At 44.6% G+C, this 22,345-nt stretch overlaps 1 protein-coding gene across 1 annotated transcript in view; it reads right to left on the minus strand.

Moving 5' to 3' along the window:
* LOC106595617 (voltage-dependent calcium channel subunit alpha-2/delta-1) overlaps positions 1-22,345 on the minus strand; it is a 185,869-nt gene that overhangs the window by 87,515 nt on the left and 76,009 nt on the right. Inside the window, exons 5-6 of the mRNA XM_045722235.2 lie at positions 17,810-17,845; positions 16,827-16,959 (exon numbers count right to left, since the gene is read on the minus strand). Of these exons, the coding sequence (XP_045578191.1) occupies positions 16,827-16,959; positions 17,810-17,845 (169 nt within the window). The remainder of the gene's footprint in view (positions 1-16,826; positions 16,960-17,809; positions 17,846-22,345) is intronic.

Below are 22,345 nucleotides of genomic sequence, written 5' to 3' on the forward strand. Positions count from 1 at the left end.
GAGAGACAACTGGAGAGAGAGAAAGAGAGAGACAACAGGAGAGAGAGAAAGAGAGAGAGACAACAGGAGAGAGACAACTGGAGAGAGAGAAAGAGAGACAACTGGGGAGAGAGAAAGAGAGACAACAGGAGAGAGACAACAGGAGAGAGACAACAGGAGAGAGAGAAAGAGAGAGAGACAACAGATACAAAGAGAGCCAGAGAGTTAAAGCAGATTTGTTTTATAGTAGCTAGTAATGCTATTTGGCTAATACACCCTGTATCTAATTAGGTTGAACAATGCAGTGTTTCCCCCAAAAGAGTGGCACAGGGATGGCAGCATGTCAAGCTGATGTTACCCATGACTCACAGCCCAAAGCAGCAGCAAACCAACATAGCTACGCTCAGAGAGGAGGGGAGGGGAGGGAGAGTAGGGGAGGGGAGAGAAAGGGAAGAGGGGTGCTAGTGGGGGGAGAGAGGAGAGAGAGGTGGAGCGAGAAAGAGGTGGGGGGAGAGAAAGAGAGAGAGGAGAACATGTGAGAAAAGAGGGGAGAGAGGACAAGAAAAGAGAGATGTGGTAATGCAGCTGCCTCATAGCATAGGTGAGAGAGAGACAGAACGAGAATGGACAAATGAGAGAGGAAGGGAAAAAGATGAGAAAGACTAAAAAACAACCCACTTCATCTATACAGCAAATGGGCCACATGTCAGATCTCATGGAGTCAACACTAGCACAGCTGTGTGATCTACCGGTGTTGTGAAATATACACACTGATGCAGCTGACACACAGTGCACTGTACCAACACAGACACAGAGGACATAGTGCTTTGAACATGGTAGTAACATGGAGATTATAGAACATAAAACCAGGTAGAGAGATGGGAAAGAGACAGAGAGAGACAGAGAAAGAGAGAGTGCGAGCATGAAGAGAGGAAGAGAGAGAGAGACAGGGAGTGAGAGAGAGTGCGAGTGTGAGGAGAGGAAGAGAGAAGGATAGGAAGACAGGAAGAAGAAAAAGAGTAATGGGGAGACAGAAGAGAGAGTTAGGCCGGGGACCATTGATCAGCCTCAACACACGCATCAGGGGTGGGGCCTAGAGCCCTAATGAAACCCAAACGCCTAGAACAAATCACAGCTTCGTGTAAACAAATCCATCTCCACGGCAATGTGTCTGTCACCACAGCGATGGTCGAGGTCGCCGTGATGGAGACAGAGGAGTGGGACGGATCACCACGGTAACACAAGCCCTGGTCAGGTCTAGTTTCGGGGAAGTGTGTGTGTGTCTATCCATGTCTATGTGTGTGTGCATTTGTGTGTGTCTGCATGCTTGTGTGTGTGTGGCAGAGTGGTGTTAAATCACTAATGGCCGCCACGCATCCCAATCGACCAGGGTCACAGCACAACAACAGTGTTGCCGCGGGGACACATCAATCAACCTGGACTTTACGCTTTCTCTCTCTCTCTGTCTCTCAACACAGCCCGGCTACAACAGACAGAGGACAGCCTGGTCATAATCACCAGAAAATAAAGAGCAGAGAACATGAAAAAAGAGGAGGAAGGGAAGGAGGAGGATGATCAAAAGAAATAAAGGGATAAATAAAAAGAGAGGAAGAGGTGACATAAAAGGAGGAGAGAACAAGGGATGGGTGAAAGGAGGATAGAACAAGGGATGGGACCCTTAGGGAAAAACCACATTAATTACACATGAACACTTGTGAAGTGTTCAAAAAATACATGTTTTCATGTGATCACGTGATCTTGTGTGAAGTTAATGTGATAACATGTGACAACATGTGAAACTACACGTGAAAATCTGATCACATCTGAAGTGTTCCAAAAACCTGTTTTCACATATAAAAATTAATGGGAAATCATGTGATTTTCCACACGTGAAATCATGTGTTTTTTTTTTTAAATGGGTGAATGGAGTGACTCATAGGAGGGTCGGGAGGAGAGAGGGAGAGGGCATAGGAGGGTCAGGAGGAGAGAGGGAGCGGGCATAGGAGGGTCAGGAGGAGAGAGGGATGAGGGGAGCGGACAGACAGAGAGGACGTGAAAACGACCAAGTGGAGGAGAGAAGAGTTGACGGAGGAGTGTCCTGAGACTGGAGTGAATGGAGAAGGACAAAAGGATGAACTGATGATGAGAAAAGAGGAGAAGAAGAAACCATCAGAAAACTGGGACTATCACAGAGATGACATGACACAGTCATTCTGTGTCTTGGCCAGCTGCCGTGGTCCTATCAGCACTGTAATTACTCCACTTGGCTGTGATTACAGTATCAGAAAGGGGCTGTGGTGAAAGCCTGCAATCATCCTATCAGAGAGAGCCTTTCACTCAACGATACTCACCATTCACTACTACTGCACTCCCTGGGCCCTGTTCCAGCACTTCCCTCCTTTTCGCCTCATTTCCATGAGATTTGCAAGCGCATTTGGTTTTTGCTTCAATCTTGCATTGAAGTCAATGGGAGATTTGTGTAGAGATTTTAATGAAGATGTCATGTTAGGATTTGGCCCACTAGCTTAGCCTAAAGCTATTTTCACACAAGCAACAGGTTCTCAAGATGACCAATTCTGTATATTCGCCTTGAGCCTTCCTCGGCCCAAACGAGAGCCCAAATTTTGTCTCAGGCTTCGGGCTCTGCCAGAAGGGTATGATGAGGGTGAGAGTTTTCCAGGAAGTTTGTCACTGAGTGGAGAGTTGTATGTGAGTAGCGGTGTTTGTGAGTAGCGGTGTGTGTGTGTAGCGGTGTGTGTGTGTAGCGGTGTGTGTGTGTGTATGTCTGCTCTCACCTGGGCTATTCTCTGAATAATTGCAGCTCGAGGGTAAGAGACACCCACACACACACAAAGGTTAGGGCTTTGGGATTATCAAACACCCCTTTGCCTCGTGTGTGTGTTTGTGCATGTGTGTTCATGTGTGTGTGAGAGAATTAATGAGTTATTGTGTGTTTGTGTCACAGTCCTATGATTGTGTGGTTCCTCCCTGTGTGATATGTTCACACTGTTATTAAAGCTACTTCCTTCACTCTGGGATATGTTCACACTGTTATTCAAAGTGTTTTCTTTCCAATGGTACCACTTATATGCATATCCTGGCTTCAGGGCCTGAGTAACAGGCAGTTTACTTTGGGCACGTCAGTCAGGCGGAAATTCAGAAAAAAGGACCCTAGCCCTAAGAGGTTTTAAAGCTACTTCATTCACTCTGGGATGTGTTCACACTTATTAAAGCTACAGTGGCTTGCAAAAGTATTCACCCCTTGGGATTTTTCCTATTTTGCTGCCTTACAATCTAGAATTAAAATGGATTTTGGGGGGGGGGGGTTGTATTATTTGATTTACACAACATGCCTACCACTTTGAAGATGCAAAATATTTCTTTCAGAACAGGCGTATATATACTGAGATCATGTGACACTTACATTGCACACAGGTGGACATTATTTAACAAATGATGTGACTTCTGAAGGTAATTGGTTGCACCATATCTTATTTAGGGGCTTCATAGCAAATGTGGTGAAAACAAATGCACGCACGACTTTTCCTTTTTTAAATTTTTAATTTTAAGTTATATTTTTCTTTTAACTTCACCAATTTGGACTATTTTGTGTATGTCCATAACATGAAATCAAAAATAAATATCCATTTAAATTACAGGTTGTAATGAACAAAATAGGAAAAACGCCCAGGGGGATGAATACTTTTGCAAGGCACTGAACTTCATTCACTCTGGGATGTGTTCACACTATTATTAAAGCTACTTCATTCACTCTGGGATATAGTCACACTATTATTAAAGCTACTTCATTCACTCTGGGATATAGTCACACTGTTATTAAAGCTACTTCATTCACTCTGGGATATAGTCACACTGTTATTAAAGCTACTTCATTCACTCTGGGATGTGTTCACACTGTTATTAAAGCTACTTCATTCACTCTGGGATATAGTCACACTGTTATTAAAGCTACTTCATTCACTCTGGGATGTGTTCACACTGTTATTAAAGCTACTTCATTCACTCTGGGATATAGTCACACTGTTATTAAAGCTACTTCATTCAATCTGGGATGTATTAACACTGTTATTAAAGCTACTTCATTCACTCTGGGATATAGTCACACTGTTATTAAAGCTACTTCATTCACTCTGGGATGTATTAACACTGTTAGTAAAGCTACTTCATTCACTCTGGGATATAGTCACACTGTTATTAAAGCTACTTCATTCACTCTGGGATATAGTCACACTGTTATTAATATCTACTTCATTCACTCTGGGATGTATTAACACTGTTATTAAAGCTACTTCATTCACTCTGGGATATAGTCACACTGTTATTAATATCTACTTCATTCACTCTGGGATGTATTAACACTGTTATTAAAGCTACTTCATTCACTCTGGGATATAGTCACACTGTTATTAATATCTACTTCATTCACTCTGGGATATAGTCACACTGTTATTAAAGCTACTTCATTCACTCTGGGATATAGTCACACTGTTATTAAAGCTACTTCATTCACTCTGGGATGTGTTCACACTGTTATTAAAGCTACTTCATTCACTCTGGGATATAGTCACACTGTTATTAAAGCTACTTCATTCACTCTGGGATGTGTTCACACTGTTATTAAAGCTACTTCATTCACTCTGGGATATAGTCACACTGTTATTAAAGCTACTTCATTCAATCTGGGATGTATTAACACTGTTATTAAAGCTACTTCATTCACTCTGGGATATAGTCACACTGTTATTAAAGCTACTTCATTCACTCTGGGATGTATTAACACTGTTAGTAAAGCTACTTCATTCACTCTGGGATATAGTCACACTGTTATTAAAGCTACTTCATTCACTCTGGGATATAGTCACACTGTTATTAATATCTACTTCATTCACTCTGGGATGTATTAACACTGTTATTAAAGCTACTTCATTCACTCTGGGATATAGTCACACTGTTATTAATATCTACTTCATTCACTCTGGGATGTATTAACACTGTTATTAAAGCTACTTCATTCACTCTGGGATATAGTCACACTGTTATTAATATCTACTTCATTCACTCTGGGATATAGTCACACTGTTATTAAAGCTACTTCATTCACTCTGGGATATAGTCACACTGTTATTAAAGCTACTTCATTCACTCTGGGATATAGTCACACTGTTATTAATATCTACTTCATTCACTCTGGGATATAGTCACACTGTTATTAAAGCTACTTCATTCACTCTGGGATATAGTCACACTGTTATTAAAGCTACTTCATTCACTCTGGGATGTATTAACACTGTTATTAAAGCTACTTCATTCACTCTGGGATGTATTAACACTGTTATTAAAGCTACTTCATTCACTCTGGGATGTGTTCACACTTATTAAAGCTACTTCATTCACTCTGGGATATAGTCACACTGTTATTAAAGCTACTTCATTCACTCTGGGATGTATTAACACTGTTATTAAAGCTACTTCATTCACTCTGGGATGTGTTCACACTGTTATTAAAGCTACTTCATTCACTCTGGGATGTATTAACACTGTTATTAAAGCTACTTCATTCACTCTGGGATATAGTCACACTGTTATTAATATCTACTTCATTCATCCTGGGCATCTCTGCCCAAGGCACCGTCTGTCAAAGTCCACTCTGAGACTGGGTCTCGTGCCACCAACACACAGACACACATACTGTACACACCACCTGACGGGCTGACCAACCAGGACCCAATGCCACACTAAGGACCAATGTGCTTCTGTAAGGAGGGTAAATAAGGGAAACCCACACGTAACGAAGGCTGGCCCATAGAATGACATCAGAGCCATGTATGGAGAGAGTTGGGCCATTGTGGTTTCTGCACTATGATGCATTTATATGACACTACATGGCTTTGAATTACATCTAGAATTTAATAGGATCTCTGTGAGATGACCATTGTTGCCCAAACATAATAATAGATCACATCAAATTAGTACTCGGGCCTTTCTGGTGCTGCTTACCGGTCTAACTAAATAACTACACTCACAGACACACACCAAAAGGTGTCCAAAATAAGGATGTTCAGTAAGTCAGAGGGCCAATTGTGTCAAAGATGGAGAAATACAGAGAAGGGAGGGAGAGATATGGAGAGATACAGAGAAGGGAAAGAGAGATATGGAGAAATACAGAGAAGGGAAAGAGAGATATGGAGACAGAGAGGGGAGAGATATGGAGAGATACAGAGAAGGGAAAGAGAGATATGGAGAGATACAGAGAAGGGAAAGAGAGATATGGAGAAGAGAGGGAGAGATATGGAGAGATACAGAGAAGGGAAAGAGAGATATGGAGAAATACAGAGAAGGGAAAGAGAGATATGGAGAAGAGAGGGAGAGATATGGAGAGATACAGAGAAGGGAAAGAGAGATATGGAGAGATACAGAGAAGGGAAAGAGAGATATGGAGACAGAGAGGGGAGAGATATGGGGGGGGGGAGGAGATACAGAGAAGGGAAAGAGAGATATGGAGAGATACAGAGAAGGGAAAGAGAGATATGGAGAAATACAGAGAAGGGAAAGAGAGATATGGAGAAGAGAGGGAGAGATATGGAGAGATACAGAGAAGGGAAAGAGAGATATGGAGAGATACAGAGAAGGGAAAGAGAGATATGGAGAGATACAGAGAAGGGAAAGAGAGATATGGAGAAGAGAGGGAGAGATATGGAGAGATACAGAGAAGGGAAAGAGAGATATGGAAAGATACAGAGAAGGGAAAGAGAGATATGGAGAAGAGAGGGAGAGATATGGAGAAGAGAGGGAGAGATATGGAGAAGAGAGGGAGAGATATGGAGAGAAACAGAGAAGGAAGGGGGGAGAGATATGGAGAGAAAGAGAAGGGTGGGAGAGATATGGAGAAGAGAGGGAGAGATATGGAGAAGAGAGGGAGAGATATGGAGAGATACAGAGAAGGGAAAGAGAGATATAGAGAAGAGAGGGAGAGATATGGAGAGATACAGAGAAGGGAAAGAGAGATATGGAGAGATACAGAGAAGGGAAAGAGAGATATGGAGAAGAGAGGGAGAGATATGGAGAGATACAGAGAAGGGAAAGAGAGATATGGAGAGATACAGAGAAGGGAAAGAGAGATATGGAGAAGAGAGGGAGAGATATGGAGAAGAGAGGGAGAGATATGGAGAGAAACAGAGAAGGAAGGGGGGAGAGATATGGAGAGAAAGAGAAGGGTGGGAGAGATATGGAGAAGAGAGGGAGAGATATGGAGACAGAGAGGGAGAGATATGGAGAGATACAAAGAAGGGAAAGAGAGATATAGAGAAGAGAGGGAGAGATACAGAGAAGGGTGGGAGAGATATGGAGATAAACAGAGAAGGGTGGGAGAGATACGGAGAAGAGAGGGAGAGATATGGAGAGATACAGAGAAGAGAGGGAGAGATATGGAGATAAACAGAGAAGGGTGGGAGAGATATGGAGACGAGATGGAGAGATATGGATAGATAGAGAGAAGAGGGAGAGATACAGAGAAGGGTGGGAGAGATATGGAGATAAACAGAGAAGGGTGGGAGAGATATGGAGAAGAGAGGGAGAGAGACAGAGAAGGGAGGGTGAGATATGGAGAGAAGCAGAGAAGGGAGGGTGAGATATGTCGAGAAGGGAGGGAGAGATATGGAGAGATACAGAGAAGGGAGGGAGAGATATGGAGATAAACAGAGAAGGGAGGGAGAGATATGGAGAGATACAGAGAAGGGAGGGAGAGAGACAGAGAAGGGACGGAGAGATATGGAGAGAAGCAGAGAAGGGAGGGTGAGATATGGAGAGAAGGGAGGGAGAGATATGGAGAGATACAGAGAACGGAGGGTGAGATATGGAGAGAAGGGAGGGAGAGATATGGAGAGATACAGAGAAGGGAGGGAGAGATATGGAGAGAAACAGAGAAGGGAGGGAGCGATATTAGATAAACAGAGGAGGGAGAGAGAGATAAACAGAAGGGAGAGATATGGAGAGAAAGAAAGTGATAAAGAAATGTGTTCTTCTCAGCTTTAACAGACGACAGGACCAACGTATCGAGCAGAGCAAACGAGAAAAAAAGAATGTTTGTACGCTATGAGCTTTGTCACAGGGACAGTGACATCACCACAGACAGATTACACACATTTTTTTGTTGCATCCTCATACACACACCCTAATAAACACACACACCCTCAGAGTATCTGAGCTCGTCTGGGCCAGTGTATGTATGGAGTTGACAGGTGACACACAGGGTTGAGGCTAACGGGCATCAGGCGAGTCAGAGGTCCATTTCCAAACTGAGCCTCCAACACTCATACTACACACACCAATCCTCTTAATGAGTGAGATCACACACACACACACACACACACACACACACACACACACACACACACACACACACACACACACACACACACACACACACACACACACACACACACACACACACACACTTGCATGATGCAAATGCACACACATACAATATTTCAATCTCGTGCACACTAACACTCATTTTCAATCTCAAACCCATACCAATAGGCCCGCGCACACGCACACACACACGTCCCTATTCCCCACCCACACCAAATCAGCAGGGAGAAAGGCTCCAATCAGCAGGCCCCACTGTGGAGGAGTGACAGTCTCTACACCCTGCTATTATTAGACTGAACTGGAGAGCAGAGAGAGAGAGCAGGAAGAGAGGGAGAGAGAAGAAGGATGGGAGAGAGGGAAGAAATGGAGATAGGGGAGATGGAGAAGAGATGGAGAGAGGGGGGGACATGGGGAAAAGACGAAGAGACAGAGGGGGGAGATGGAGAAGAGACAGAGAGAGAGGAGGAGATGGAGAGAGTGATGGATAGAGTGAACAAACCAAAACAAAGAGAGAAAGGAGAGGAGTGTGAAAGTCAAAGGAGGAAAATATGGGTAAAAAGATACATTAGAATTGAGAATGTGAGAGAAAGAGAGATTGAAAGAGAGAGGGAGGGTGGGACACCTCATCAAACCTTGATTCAGCCATCAAACCCACAAGGACACTTGGCCTAGTCTAGACAATGTCCTGTAATAAACTTACCACCCTGCATATCCACACACACACACACACACACACACACACACACACACACACACACACACACACACACACACACACACACACACACACACACACACACACACACACACACACACACACACACACACACACACACACACACACACACACACACACACCACCCAGCCCACTCTGGCGCCCACACACACACACCTCCATGGCAACGCTGACAGCACCAGCCGGCTGAAGTAGCATTGATGTGGCAGCCCATCCTAGGAGAGAGAGAGGGATAGAGGAATGTAGGGAGAGGTAGAGGGATAGAGGAATGTAGGGAGAGGTAGAGGGATAGAGGAATGTAGGGAAAGGTAGAGGGATAGAGGAATGTAGGGAGAGGTAGAGGGATAGAGGAATGTAGGGAGAGGTAGAGGGATAGAGGAATGTAGGGAGAGGTAGAGGGATAGAGGAATGTAGGGAGAGGTAGAGGGATAGAGGAATGTAGGGAGAGGTAGAGGGATATAGGCATGTAGGGAGAGGTGGCGGGATAGAGGAATGTAGGGAGAGGTAGAGGGATAGAGGAATGTAGGGAGAGGTAGAGGGATATAGGCATGTAGGGAGAGGTAGAGGGATAGAGGAATGTAGGGAGAGGTAGAGGGATAGAGGAATGTAGGGAGAGGTAGAGGGATAGAGGAATGTAGGGAGAGGTAGAGGGATAGAGGAATGTAGGGAGAGGTAGAGGGATAGAGGAATGTAGGGAGAGGTAGAGGGATAGAGGAATGTAGGGAGAGGTAGAGGGATATAGGCATGTAGGGAGAGGTGGCGGGATAGAGGAATGTAGGGAGAGGTAGAGGGATAGAGGAATGTAGGGAGAGGTAGAGGGATAGAGGAATGTAGGGAGAGGTAGAGGGATAGAGGAATGTAGGGAGAGGTAGAGGGATAGAGGAATGTAGGGAGAGGTAGAGGGATAGAGGAATGTAGGGAGAGGTAGAGGGATATAGGAATGTAGGGAGACGTGGCGGGATAGAGGAATGTAGGGAGAGGTAGAGGGATAGAGGAATGTAGGGAGAGGTAGAGGGATAGAGGAATGTAGGGAGAGGTAGAGGGATAGAGGAATGTAGGGAAAGGTAGAGGGATATAGGAATGTAGGGAGACGTGGCGGGATAGAGGGATGTAGGGAGAGGTAGAGGGATAGAGGAATGTAGGGAGAGGTAGAGGGATAGAGGAATGTAGGGAGAGGTAGAGGGATAGAGGAATGTAGGGAGAGGTAGAGGGATAGAGGAATGTAGGGAGAGGTAGAGGGATAGAGGAATGTAGGGAAAGGTAGAGGGATATAGGAATGTAGGGAGACGTGGCGGGATAGAGGGATGTAGGGAGAGGTAGAGGGATATAGGAATGTAGGGAGAGGTAGAGGGATAGAGGGATGAGTAACACAGAAGCTCGCCGCCATAAACAATCGGATGAAAAGAGGAAGGGACAGACATGCTGTGACTGTGGGGTGCGTCACTAAATCCCCTATTAGCCACTCAGAGCCACAGTGAGAGAAAAATAGAGAGATAGAGTGAGAAAATGTGTGCGTGAGTGAAAAGGAGAGAAAGAGAGAGCGAGAGAAGGGAGAAAGCGAAAAAAGAGGGGACAAAGAAAGAGAGAGAATGAGACCACCACAGTGAGAGGAAACGAGAGGGATGAATCATTCCTGGACCCACTCCCCCTCCCTGTCCTACCCACTACCTCCTTCCCATCCCCCCCTCTTCATCATTGCTCATTCCCACTCGTAAAAATATCTGGACGCACTCGTCCATCCATCCGTCCTGTGCATGATAATGATCAACATGTCTGTAGATGGACGGACAGACCTAAAGACTCATCAATACCTCTATCATATGCAGGATTATACAGTGGTATTATACAGTGGTATTATACAGTGGTTTTATACAGTGGTATTATACAGTGGTTTTATACAGTGGTATTATACAGTCGTATTATACAAAGGTATTGGAACAGTGACACATTTTTGGTTATTTTGGCTCTGTACTCTAGCAATTTGGATTTGAAATGATAACCTTAAAAATACTTCAAAATTTGATGTTTGCAACAACTTCGAAATTTGAGGGTTAAGAAACATGGATGAAAGTCTAATTCTGACGTAAGACTAAGACGTGGTAGCTTTTTGTACATAGTCCCCCCCCTTTTAGGGGACCAACAATATTGTGACAAATTCACTTATATGTGTAATAAAGTAGCAAATACTTAAGTTTTTACTACTTTAATACACAAGTGAATTTGTCCCAGTACTTTTGGTTCCCTAAAATTGGGGGACTATGAACAAAAAGTGCTGTAATTTCTAAAACGGATCACCCGATATGGATGAAAATACCCCCAAAATTTAAACTGCAGTCTGCACTTTAATCCTCATAGCCATTGTATAATTTCGAATCCAAAATGCTGGAGTAAAGAGCCAAAACAACGAAAAGTGTGTCACTATCCCAATACTTTTGAAGCTCACTGTACAGTCGTGGCCAAAAGTTTTGAGAATGACACAAATATTAATTTCCACAAAGATTGCTGCTTCAGTGTCTTCAGATATTTTTGTCAGATGTTACTAGGGAATACTTAAGTATAATTACAAGCACTTCATAAGTGTCAAAGGCTTTTATTGACAATTACATGAAGTTGATGCAAAGAGTCAATATTTGCAGTGTTGACCCTTCTTTTTCAAGACCTCTGCAATCCGCCCTGGCATGCTGTCAATTAACTTCTGGGCCACATCCTGACTGATGGCAGCCCATTCTTGCATAATCAATGATTGGAGTTTGTCAGAATTTGTGGGTTTTTGTTTGTCCACCCGCCTCTTGAGGATTGACCACAAGTTCTCAATGGGATTAAGGTCTGGGGAGTTACCTGACCATGGACCCAAAGTATCAATGTTTTGTTCCCCGAGCCCCTTAGTTATCACTTTTACCTTATGGCAAGGTGCTCCATCATGCTGGAAAAGGCATTGTTCGTCACCAAACTGTTCCTGGATGGTTGGGACAAGTTGCTCTCGGAGATGTGTTGGTACCATTCTTTATTCCTGGCTGTGTTCTTAGGCAAAATTGTGAGTGAGCCCACTCCCTTGGCTGAGAAGCAACCCAACACATGAATGGTCTCAAGATGCTTTACTGTTGGCATGACACAGGACTGACGGTAGCGCTTACCTTGTCTTCTCCGGACAAGCTTTTTTCGAGATGCCCCAAACAATTGGAAAGAGGATTCATCAGAGAAAATTACTTTACCCCAGTCCTCAGCAGTCCAAACCCTGTACCTTTTGCAGAATATCAGTCTGTCCCTGATGTTTTTCCTGGAGAGAAGTGGCTTCTTTGCTGCCCTTCTTGACACAAGGCCATCCTCCAAAAGTCTTCGCCTCACTGTGCGTGCAGATGCACTCACACCTGCCTGCTGCCATTCCTGAGCAAGCTTTGTACTTGTGGTGCCCCGATCCCGCAGCTGAATCAACTTTAGGAGACGGTCCTGATGCTTGCTGGACTTTCTTGGGCGCCCTGAAGCCTTCTTCAAAACATTTGAACCGCTCTCCTTGAAGTTCTAGATGATCCGATAAATGGTTGATTTAGGTGCAATCTTACTGGCAGCAATACCCTTGCCTGTGAAGCCCTTTTTATGCAAAGCAATGATGGCGGCACGTGTTTCCTTGCAGGTAACCAGTGTTGACAGAGGAAGAACAATGATTCCAAGCACCACCATCCTTTTGAAGCTTCCAGTCTGTTATTCGAACTCAATCAGCATGACAGAGTAATATCCAGCCTTGTCCTCGTCAACACTCACAGCTGTGTTAACGAGAGAATCACCAACATGATGTCAGCTGGTCCTTTTGTGGCAGGGCTGAAATGCAGTGGAATTTTTTTGGGGGGGATTCAGTTGATTTGCATGGCAAAGAGAGACTTTGCAATTAATTGCAATTCATCTGATCACTCTTCATAACATTCTGGAGTATATGCAAATTGCCATCATACAAACTGAGGCAGCAGACTGTGAAAATGAATATTTGTCTCATTCTCAAAACTTTTGGCCACGACTGAATACTGGCCCACTCACTACACACTATCTCAGCCAGTAACTAAATTACGAATAAATAAATCCATAACCTCAGGTATGAATACTTGTGTGTGTGTGGGTGTGTGTGTGTGTGTGTGTGTGTGTGTGTGTGTGTGTGTGTGTGTGTGTGTGTGTGTGTGTGTGTGTGTGTGTGTGTGTGTGTGTGTGTGTGTCCATACATGCGCAGGGTGCCCTGTGTCCTCAGTGTGCCCATGCTAAAAGAGGCCCCTGGCCCCGGGGGTACAGGGTCACTGAGAGCCTCTCTATCATCCCTGTACTCACCCAGCTGTACACTACTACCCCCATTCTAGTCATTCAGAGCAACACAATACACAGCAGCCTCCCTGCACTATTACCAACACACTGATGGAGCGCACACACACACAGAACCATGTGCACAAACACACAGCTCACAAACTGAATACACAAATGTGTGAGCTGACGGAACAATAGCCTAGCGTTTTCCTCCCTGAGTGACAGTGGCTTGTAGATCTGAAGGAAGGTGATGTCTAATGCTCACTAGCTATGTCACATATGCTACACACATGCACACACACAACCCCCCCCCTCCAACCCACCGCTAAAACCAGGCCATCTAAATCACCTCAATCAACACCATCATAATTCCCACAAATCACACCTTCTGTTCATTTTCACACCACGACCCTGTTGGAACTGAAACTGAGTCTGGATCATGAGTGTTCTGACATCCAGTCTTCTCTAAATAAAGCCTACAGAAATAGCCCTGGTCTGGGAACAGATCATGATAGATCACACTGTTCCCTGTTTGGAGTGGTTTTCACTGTTGTCCCCTATGAAAAATAAAAAATAAATAGGCACCTAGTGACGTTCACCTAGTGATAAGAGGAGGGAATCAACACATATCCCTAGAATAGGCCTTAGCCTAGAGTGAGCTCAGTGTGAAGACATGGAGAACAGCATAATGAACATGGACACCTAGTGGCATAATGAACATGGACACCTAGTGGCATAATGAACATGGACACCTTGTGGCATAATGAACATGGACACCTAGTGGCATAATGAACATGGACACCTAGTGGCATAATGCACATAGACACCTAGTGGCATAATGAACATGGACACCTAGTGGCATAATGCAAATGGACACCTAGTGGCATAATGAACATGGACACCTAGTGGCATAATGAACATGGACACCTAGTGGCATAATGAACATAGACACCTAGTGGCATAATGAACATGGACACCTAGTGGCATAATGAACATGGACACCTAGTGGCATAATGAACATGGACACCTAGTGGCATAATGAACATGGACACCTAGTGGCATAATGAACATGGACACCTAGTGGCATAATGCACATAGACACCTGGTGGCATAATGAACATGGACACCTAGTGGCATAATGAACATGGACACCTAGTGGCATAATGCACATGGACACCTAGTGGCATAATGAACATGGACACCTAGTGGCATAATGAACATGGACACCTAGTGGCATAATGAACATGGACACCTAGTGGCATAATGAACATGGACACCTAGTGGCATAATGAACATGGACACCTAGTGGCATAATGCACATGGACACCTAGTGGCATAATGAACATGGACACCTAGTGGCATAATGAACATGGACACCTAGTGGCATAATGAACATGGACACCTAGTGGCATAATGAACATGGACACCTAGTGGCATAATGAACATGGACACCTAGTGGCATAATGAACATGGACACCTAGTGGCATAATGAACATAGGCCTCGGAGGTGTCTAAGCAAAAAAAAGCAAGAATGTGGTGCACGCCCACACCACCACCAAATGAAACAGTGATATAGGAGAGTGGAAGGGACGACACCATTTAGATGGAACGAGCCGGTGACAATACTACAGGCTGATTATCAGTACAAAATGTCATCACTGAGATAGCAGGCTCTACATCTCAAGCAAAAAACAACATCAGCAATGCACTCACCAGCTTCCGTTGTTTATGTGACACGGACATGCTACAGCATTCAGGGACTGTACCGTGGCTATGGTGCACACGGAGCAAGGAGACACTGCCTGGAATCTGTCTGTTGATGAGTTGGAAGTGCTCATTTCAATCCTGTATGTCCGTGGAGCATTCGGTGGAAAGAGCGTGTGTATGGAGAGCTTCTGGTCAGACATGTATGAGATACTTTTCTTTGGAGAAACCATGTCATGGGATCGCTTCAGAGAGATCATGCTTTACCTCCATTTTGATGACAAAGAAACAGAAATTCCCCTTGGTATCCAACGTATAAATAATTGACTATTTTTTACTGCTGTCTTATCGACATTTATATTCATTATAATGCCATTATTGCTTTTTGCTGATTTTCACTGTTTCTCATGCACACCTATCACTTATAATGATGTTTAGGATACTGATGCTTCTATCATTTGACCTCGTGTCTTTCTGTCCATGCGCCTTGGTGAATGTGGTATTTTGGGGTATTTTTTTGGTCGTTATAAAAAGAAGCTGTTACCGTGTTCCAACACATACGCCTTCTGTTTCATAATTGTAGCAAAGGCACTCCATAAAATAAAATACATTGAACATTTTAATGTTGTGTTTTTAATGTTTTTACATATAGCCTAGTCACAAACTAATGAAATAAAAAGTACCTTAGACCTTCATAAACACAACCAAACTATTATTTTAGCAATAGCATATATCAAATGTATTAATTACACTGTTAGAATGTTGTAGTCAAAATGACTGCTCATTAGCTTGAAGGGGGTTCCCTCAAGGCCCAGCTGTTCTAGTGTAAAAGAGAATGAGATTAAGGCAGAAAGAGGAGAGAACGAGTGAGAGGAGGCAGACAAGCAATGAAAGAGAATATGTTAAATTGTGAGTGTTAAAGAAAAAGTGGCAGACAGAGCCGAGGCCGATAACAGGAGTGACAGACAGAGCCGAGGGCGATAAGAGGAGTGACAGACAGAGCCGAGGGCGATAAGAGGAGTGACAGACAGAGCCGAGGGCGATAAGAGGAGTGACAGACACAGCCGAGGGCGATAAGAGGAGTGACAGACAGAGCCGAGGGCGATAAGAGGAGTGACAGACAGAGCCGAGGGCGATAAGAGGAGTGACAGACAGAGCCGAGGGCGATAAGAGGAGTGACAGACAGAGCCGAGGGCGATAAGAGGAGTGACAGACAGAGCCGAGGGCGATAAGAGGAGTGACAGACAGAGCCGAGGGCGATAAGAGGAGTGACAGACAGAGCCGAGGGCGATAAGAGGAGTGACAGACAGAGCCGAGGGCGATAAAGGCAGTGACAGACAGAGCCGAGGGTGGATCAGACAAGCATTAAAGAAGAGCATGATAGAGCAAGATTAAGACTAGAGAAAGACATGGAAGCAGAAAGACTGAGAAAGACCCAGAAAGTATCCACACAAGCTTCACACAAGAAAAAAAAACATGGCAGTTTTATTGACATTCAGTGTGATTCTCTCATGAGGTTGTGGGTGGGAGAGCGAGGAGCAGCTGGTGACCGGGGTGACTCGGAGGCCAGGTCTTCTGCCCATTGGTTGGGCTGGGCAGGGCTAAATTTAGACTACAAGCATTCGCCGGACCATCAGCTGACTACTACACACATTCTGAGAAACTGACTGACCAAAATGTCATGGAAACATGCTATAAATACTGTACAATGTGTGTGTGTGGGTGTACTCACAGCCCTCGTATATGTCCGTGGGTATGTGGACTGCCGTGGTGTTGTAGGAGATGAGGCGTCTAAATTGCTCGTCTTCCTTAAACTCTGGATAAAGCCGGTTTGGCTTCTTGACCTCTGTATCATTTGAGTCCAGCTATAAGGGAAAAATACCAAAGGAATGAGATATTATTGACGCAAATTGGAGGTCAATGGAGAGTATACTGCATGGATTTAGTGAATACAAAGTATTGGGTGTGTGTGTGTGTGTGTGTGTGTGTGTGTGTGTGTGTGTGTGTGTGTGTGTGTGTGTGTGTGTGTCTGTCACTTTGCATTATGGTGCGCTGTATGATAACACATGCGTGTGTCTGTGTGGCGCTTGCTCCATCTCCTGTGGCTGTGAATAATATTGGTGTGTATTCAGATGCCTGACAGTACTGATCTCCTGTGTCTTGGCCCGTCAAAGCCAGAATGACATCAGTTGTTCAGGAGAGGTGTGTGCCTGCCTGCATGTGTTCTATCACCACATCCCCTGTGGAATTACTATCTGATCCCCAGTATCAAATCAGACACATGACTTCAGAGGCCAAGGGATGCAGACGATATCACAGGCACAGATACGTGTTCTTGAGATAATCCCTCACACGCACACATGCACACGCACACATGCACACACGCACACACACACACTAGACATAACATGCATGCACGCTCATTTGAATATGCACGCATACACGCACATGCAAACAAAAACACACACTAACCCTAGCGTACTGTAGCAACTTTTAAGTGTCTTTTCAGGGCTCTAGAGCCTGGGCCACAGCTGGGGGATGTGGGGGATCCTTTAAGGTTATCAATACGCTTTACAACAGGTTTAGTAACCATGGCTACAAAGACAGAGGGTGCAGGTGGGATTTTGTTGAATATACAGACTCAATATGACTCAGATCAAATCTCTTCACAACACATGTTATACATGGGGGAAGTAACAGTAGAAATGTACTCACGTTTTCTTTGGCATAGTAGTAATGGATGTCATCCGGCTATGGAGAAAGAGCGGGAGGGAAGAGAGAGAGAGAGAGAAATAGAAAGATGTGAAAAACACAGATTTATAAACACAGCAGGTCTTTGGTAGGGGTTTAAATCAATGTGCATTGTAAAGTTTTCAGACAGTGTTGTGTGGAAACTGTGTTCCTATTTCATGTTGTTTTCCATTCTTCAGTGTGGTTGTATTATTTTTTAATTTTCTGAATTCAAGCACTTCTTCACTCTCTGCGTATGTCTATGTGTGTCTCACATGCAAAAGTGTGTACTCCCCTAATACAGTATGTGTGTGTGTACTCCCCTAATACAGTGTGTGTGTGTGCTCGACACAAAAGCATCAGTAGTGTTGTAACCAACTCTCTCTTTCATCCGCTGTGCGAGCTTCCTGTCAGAGCACGAGTAAGTCAGGCGCTAACGAGCTAGCCTATCCAGCCTAGCTGACAGATGGACGCCTTGGGGACATGGAGCCGGTTCACTGGTTAGCACCACCTGCCTGCCACCCCCGGCGCTGCAACATGGGGCTAACGCTACATAAAACACAGGCCGGTTCCCCCACCTGTGATCTGCTGGTGGTGTGAGGCTCGATAGTTAGCGCCAGGCCATTAGCGATGAGCTAGGTGTTAGCGATAGACAGTTCTGACAGCGGTGCTCCAGCATCTGCTCACCTCCCGAGAGACAGGCTGCAGTCCTTGCAGAGCTTACACACAAGCTCGCACACATATACACACACTCTGTCTGTCTATCTTAGTTTCTACTGTATCTCTCATATACTCAGATCCCTGGGGGGTGAGACAGTGTGACCTTAGTGTGAGTGTCGCTTCACAAGGTTCTCCACAACATTAAGATGGCCTGACAGCCATCATGAGGAGGTCTCTTCATGTTAGCTTTGAAGCGCTGTGGCTACACTCCCCACCTCCTTAAGTGTGTGTGTTTGTGTGTGTGTGTTCTACGTGCATGGATGTGAACGTGTGTTAAGGTGGTTTCACACACACAGAGGCTTGTAGAGTACTGGGGTAAATGTTTTTATGTGATGTAACTCCTGAGGGAGGGAGGACGTCTTCTGGGCTTTCATACAGAAATGAGGCGTGTGTGCAGGGATATTTGATCTCCTACACCAGGTTGTGTACGCACACACACACACACACAAACACCCTCGGGTGCAGCAAGGACATGGGCCGGTTCACGGAGGACTACGCTGTAACCGCGATGTTGGCCGGACGGATTAAGAAGAAGGAGTGAGGAAGAGGGTGTCTGGAGACAGACTGGACCACGGAGCTCTCCTCCTAACGCTTTCACTGAGCGCGTGCAAGAGCCACATGGAGCCAAGACACTCCTCACGACACGCAACATTGCCTGAGAAAGTCAGCGGTTTAAGAAACTGAAATGAATAGAGAAAACTACATTCAGCCTCGTTTGTCGTTGCCTGGTTGACACGCACCCGCACACACACACTTGGGATCAATTAGCTAGCTCAACATAAACAGTCTGAAAAAGCCAACCTCCGAGTCCTTTCATCGGTGCAGGCTTAATTGGCTAAGACTAACATGTGCGCTAATATTTGCTTGTTAGTTACAGAAAACGCTGGACGTTCACACTAATGACTCTTCGCCAAGGGATAATTATCCAAGCTAGCCAAGCATCTCCATCCAGTCACACATCCCAAGCCTCAAAGAAGTAGACCACGGCAGCATAAAGGAGATACTACTTTGTCCCACACACATGCATGTGCACAGGCACGTACACAGATGGAGCACACACACACACACACACACACACACACACACACACACACACACACACCACACACACACACACACACACACACACACACACACACACACACACACACACACTTCCCGTGAGCATGTAGGAATCAGACTGATAAGAATCTTTTAATGGAGAAGAGTCATTAAAAGGAGTATCGGAGGCGTTTATAATGACACTGTCCAGGTTAGTTTGAAGCTAATAGACTAATAGGAGGCAATGGAGTTCTCCCACATAGAGGCAGTAAAAACAAAATATATATATATAACAGGTAATTTGTCATTTCAATATGGCTGCCGAAAGTGAGTGGCTTTCGCATTACTTAAGAGAAGTAAATTAACAATTTGAATTCATTACAAAAACATTGTGGCTCGGACAAAGAACGATTGGACATGGGGAGTTGAGGAACTGCATCATAATTCATGATGAGGCCTACTAATCAAGTTCAGAGACAGGCTGCTCAGTAGAGAAATGTGTCCGATGGGGAGTGAGTTCATCTAGAAGAAAAGATTATTGGAATCGTGTTCATAAACAGTGCATTCGTAAAGTATTCAGACCCCTTGGCTTTTTCCACATTTTGTTACGTTACAGCCTTATTCTAAAAAATATATATATTTTTATCTCATTAATCTACACACAATAACCCATAATGACAAAGCGAAAACAGGTTTAGAGAAATGTTTGCACATTTATAAATAATTTCAAAAATCGGAAATATTACATTGACATAAGCATTCAGACCTTTTACTCATTACTTTTTTGAAGCACCTTTGGCAGCAACTACAGCCTCGAGTCTTCTTGGGTATGGAGCTACAAGCTTGGCATACATGTATTTGGGGAGTTTCTCCCATTCCTCTCTGCAGATCCACTCAAGCTCTGTCAGGTTGGATGGGGAGCGTCGCAGCACAGATATTTTCAGGTCTCTCCAGAGATGTTCGATTGGGTTCAAGTCCGGGCTCTGGCTGGGCCACTCAAGGACATTTAGAGACTTGTCCCGAAGCCACTCCTGCGTTGTCTTGGCTGTGTGCTTAGGGTTGTTGTCCTGTTGGAAGGTGAACCTTTGCCCAATTCTGAGATCCTGAGTGCTAAGGAGCAGGTTTTCATCAAGGATCTCTCTGTACTTTGCTCCGTTCATCTTTCCCTCGATCCTGACTAGTCTCCCAGTCCCTGCCGCTGAAAAACATCCCCACAGCATGATGATGTCACCACCATGCTTCACCGTAGGGAGGGTGCCAGGTTTCCTCCAGATGTGACAAATTCAGGCCAAAGAGTTCAATCATGGTTTCATCAGAACAGAGAATATTGTTTCTCACGGTCTGCGAGTCCTTTAGTGGGCGGTCATGTGGCTTTTACTGAGGAGTGGCTTCCTTCTGGCCACTCTACCATAAAACCCTGATAAGTGGAGTGCTGCAGAGATTGTTGTCCTTCTGGAAGGTTCTCCCATCTCCACAGAAGAACTCTGGAGCTCTGTCAGACTGACCATCAGGTTCTTAGTCACCTCCCTGACCAAGGCCCTTCTCCCTCGATTGCTCAGTTTGGCCGGGCGGTCAGCTCTAGGAAGTGTCTTGGTGGTTCCAAACTATTTCCATTTAAGAATGATGGAGACCACTGTGTTCTTGGGGACCTTCAACGCTGCGGAAATGTTTTGGTACCCTTCTCCAGATCTGTGCATCGACACAATCCTGTCTAGGAGCTCTACGGACAATTCCTTTGACCTCATGGCTTGGTTTTTGCTCTGACATGTACTGTCAACTGTGGGACCTTATATAGACAGGTGTCCTGTCCAGACCATGTCCAATCAATTGAATTTACTACAGATGGACTCCAATTAAGTTATAGAAACATCTCAAGGATGATCAATGGAAACAGGATGCACCTGAGCTCAATTTCGAGTCTCATAGCAAAAGGTCTGAATACTTATGTAAATAAGGTATTTATGTGTTTTATTTTTAATTCATTTGCAAACATTTCTAAAAACCTGTTTTCACTTTGTCATTATGGGGTATTGTGTGTAGATTGATGACTAAAAACATGTATTTAATCCATTTTAGAACAAGACTAATGTGGAATGTGGAAAAAGGGAAGGGGTCTGAATACTTTCCGAATGCACTGTATACTGGCTTAATGGGAATTTGAGAGAGTAAGACCCAGTGTGTGCATGGCTCTGAATGTGTCCCAATGCAATCTAATTGAATTCTACTTAATTGAAGGATATTAAAACTCTATTGTCAACCTAATGAGATTTTATACAAAAATGACCATCCAATGCTTTTCTTCTACCAGGTAAGTTGACTGAGAACACATTGTCATTTACAGCAACAACCTGGGGAATAATCACAGGGGGAGATGGGGGTGAATGAGCCAATTGGAAGATAGGGATGATTGGGTGGCCATGATGGTATGAGGGCCAGATTGGGAATTTAGCCAGGTTTAACACCCCTACTCTTACAATAAGTGACCACAGAGAGTCAGGACACCCGTTTAACGTCCCATCCAAAAGAAGGCACCCTACACAGGGCAATATCCCCAATCACTGGCCCTGGGGCATTGGGATATTGTTTTTTAGAACCGAGGAAAGAATGCCTTCTACTGGCCCTCCAACACCACTTTCAGCAGCATCTGGTCTCCCACCCAGGAACTGACCAGGACCAACCCTGCTTAGCTTCAGAGGCAAGCCAACAGTGGGATGCATGGCGGTAAGCTGCTGGCAATTACAACATTCATATATGATCGTG

This window comes from Salmo salar, chromosome 07 (assembly GCF_965601325.2).
Source record: "Salmo salar chromosome 07, fSalSal1, whole genome shotgun sequence".
NCBI classification, from domain to species: Eukaryota; Metazoa; Chordata; class Actinopteri; order Salmoniformes; family Salmonidae; genus Salmo; species Salmo salar.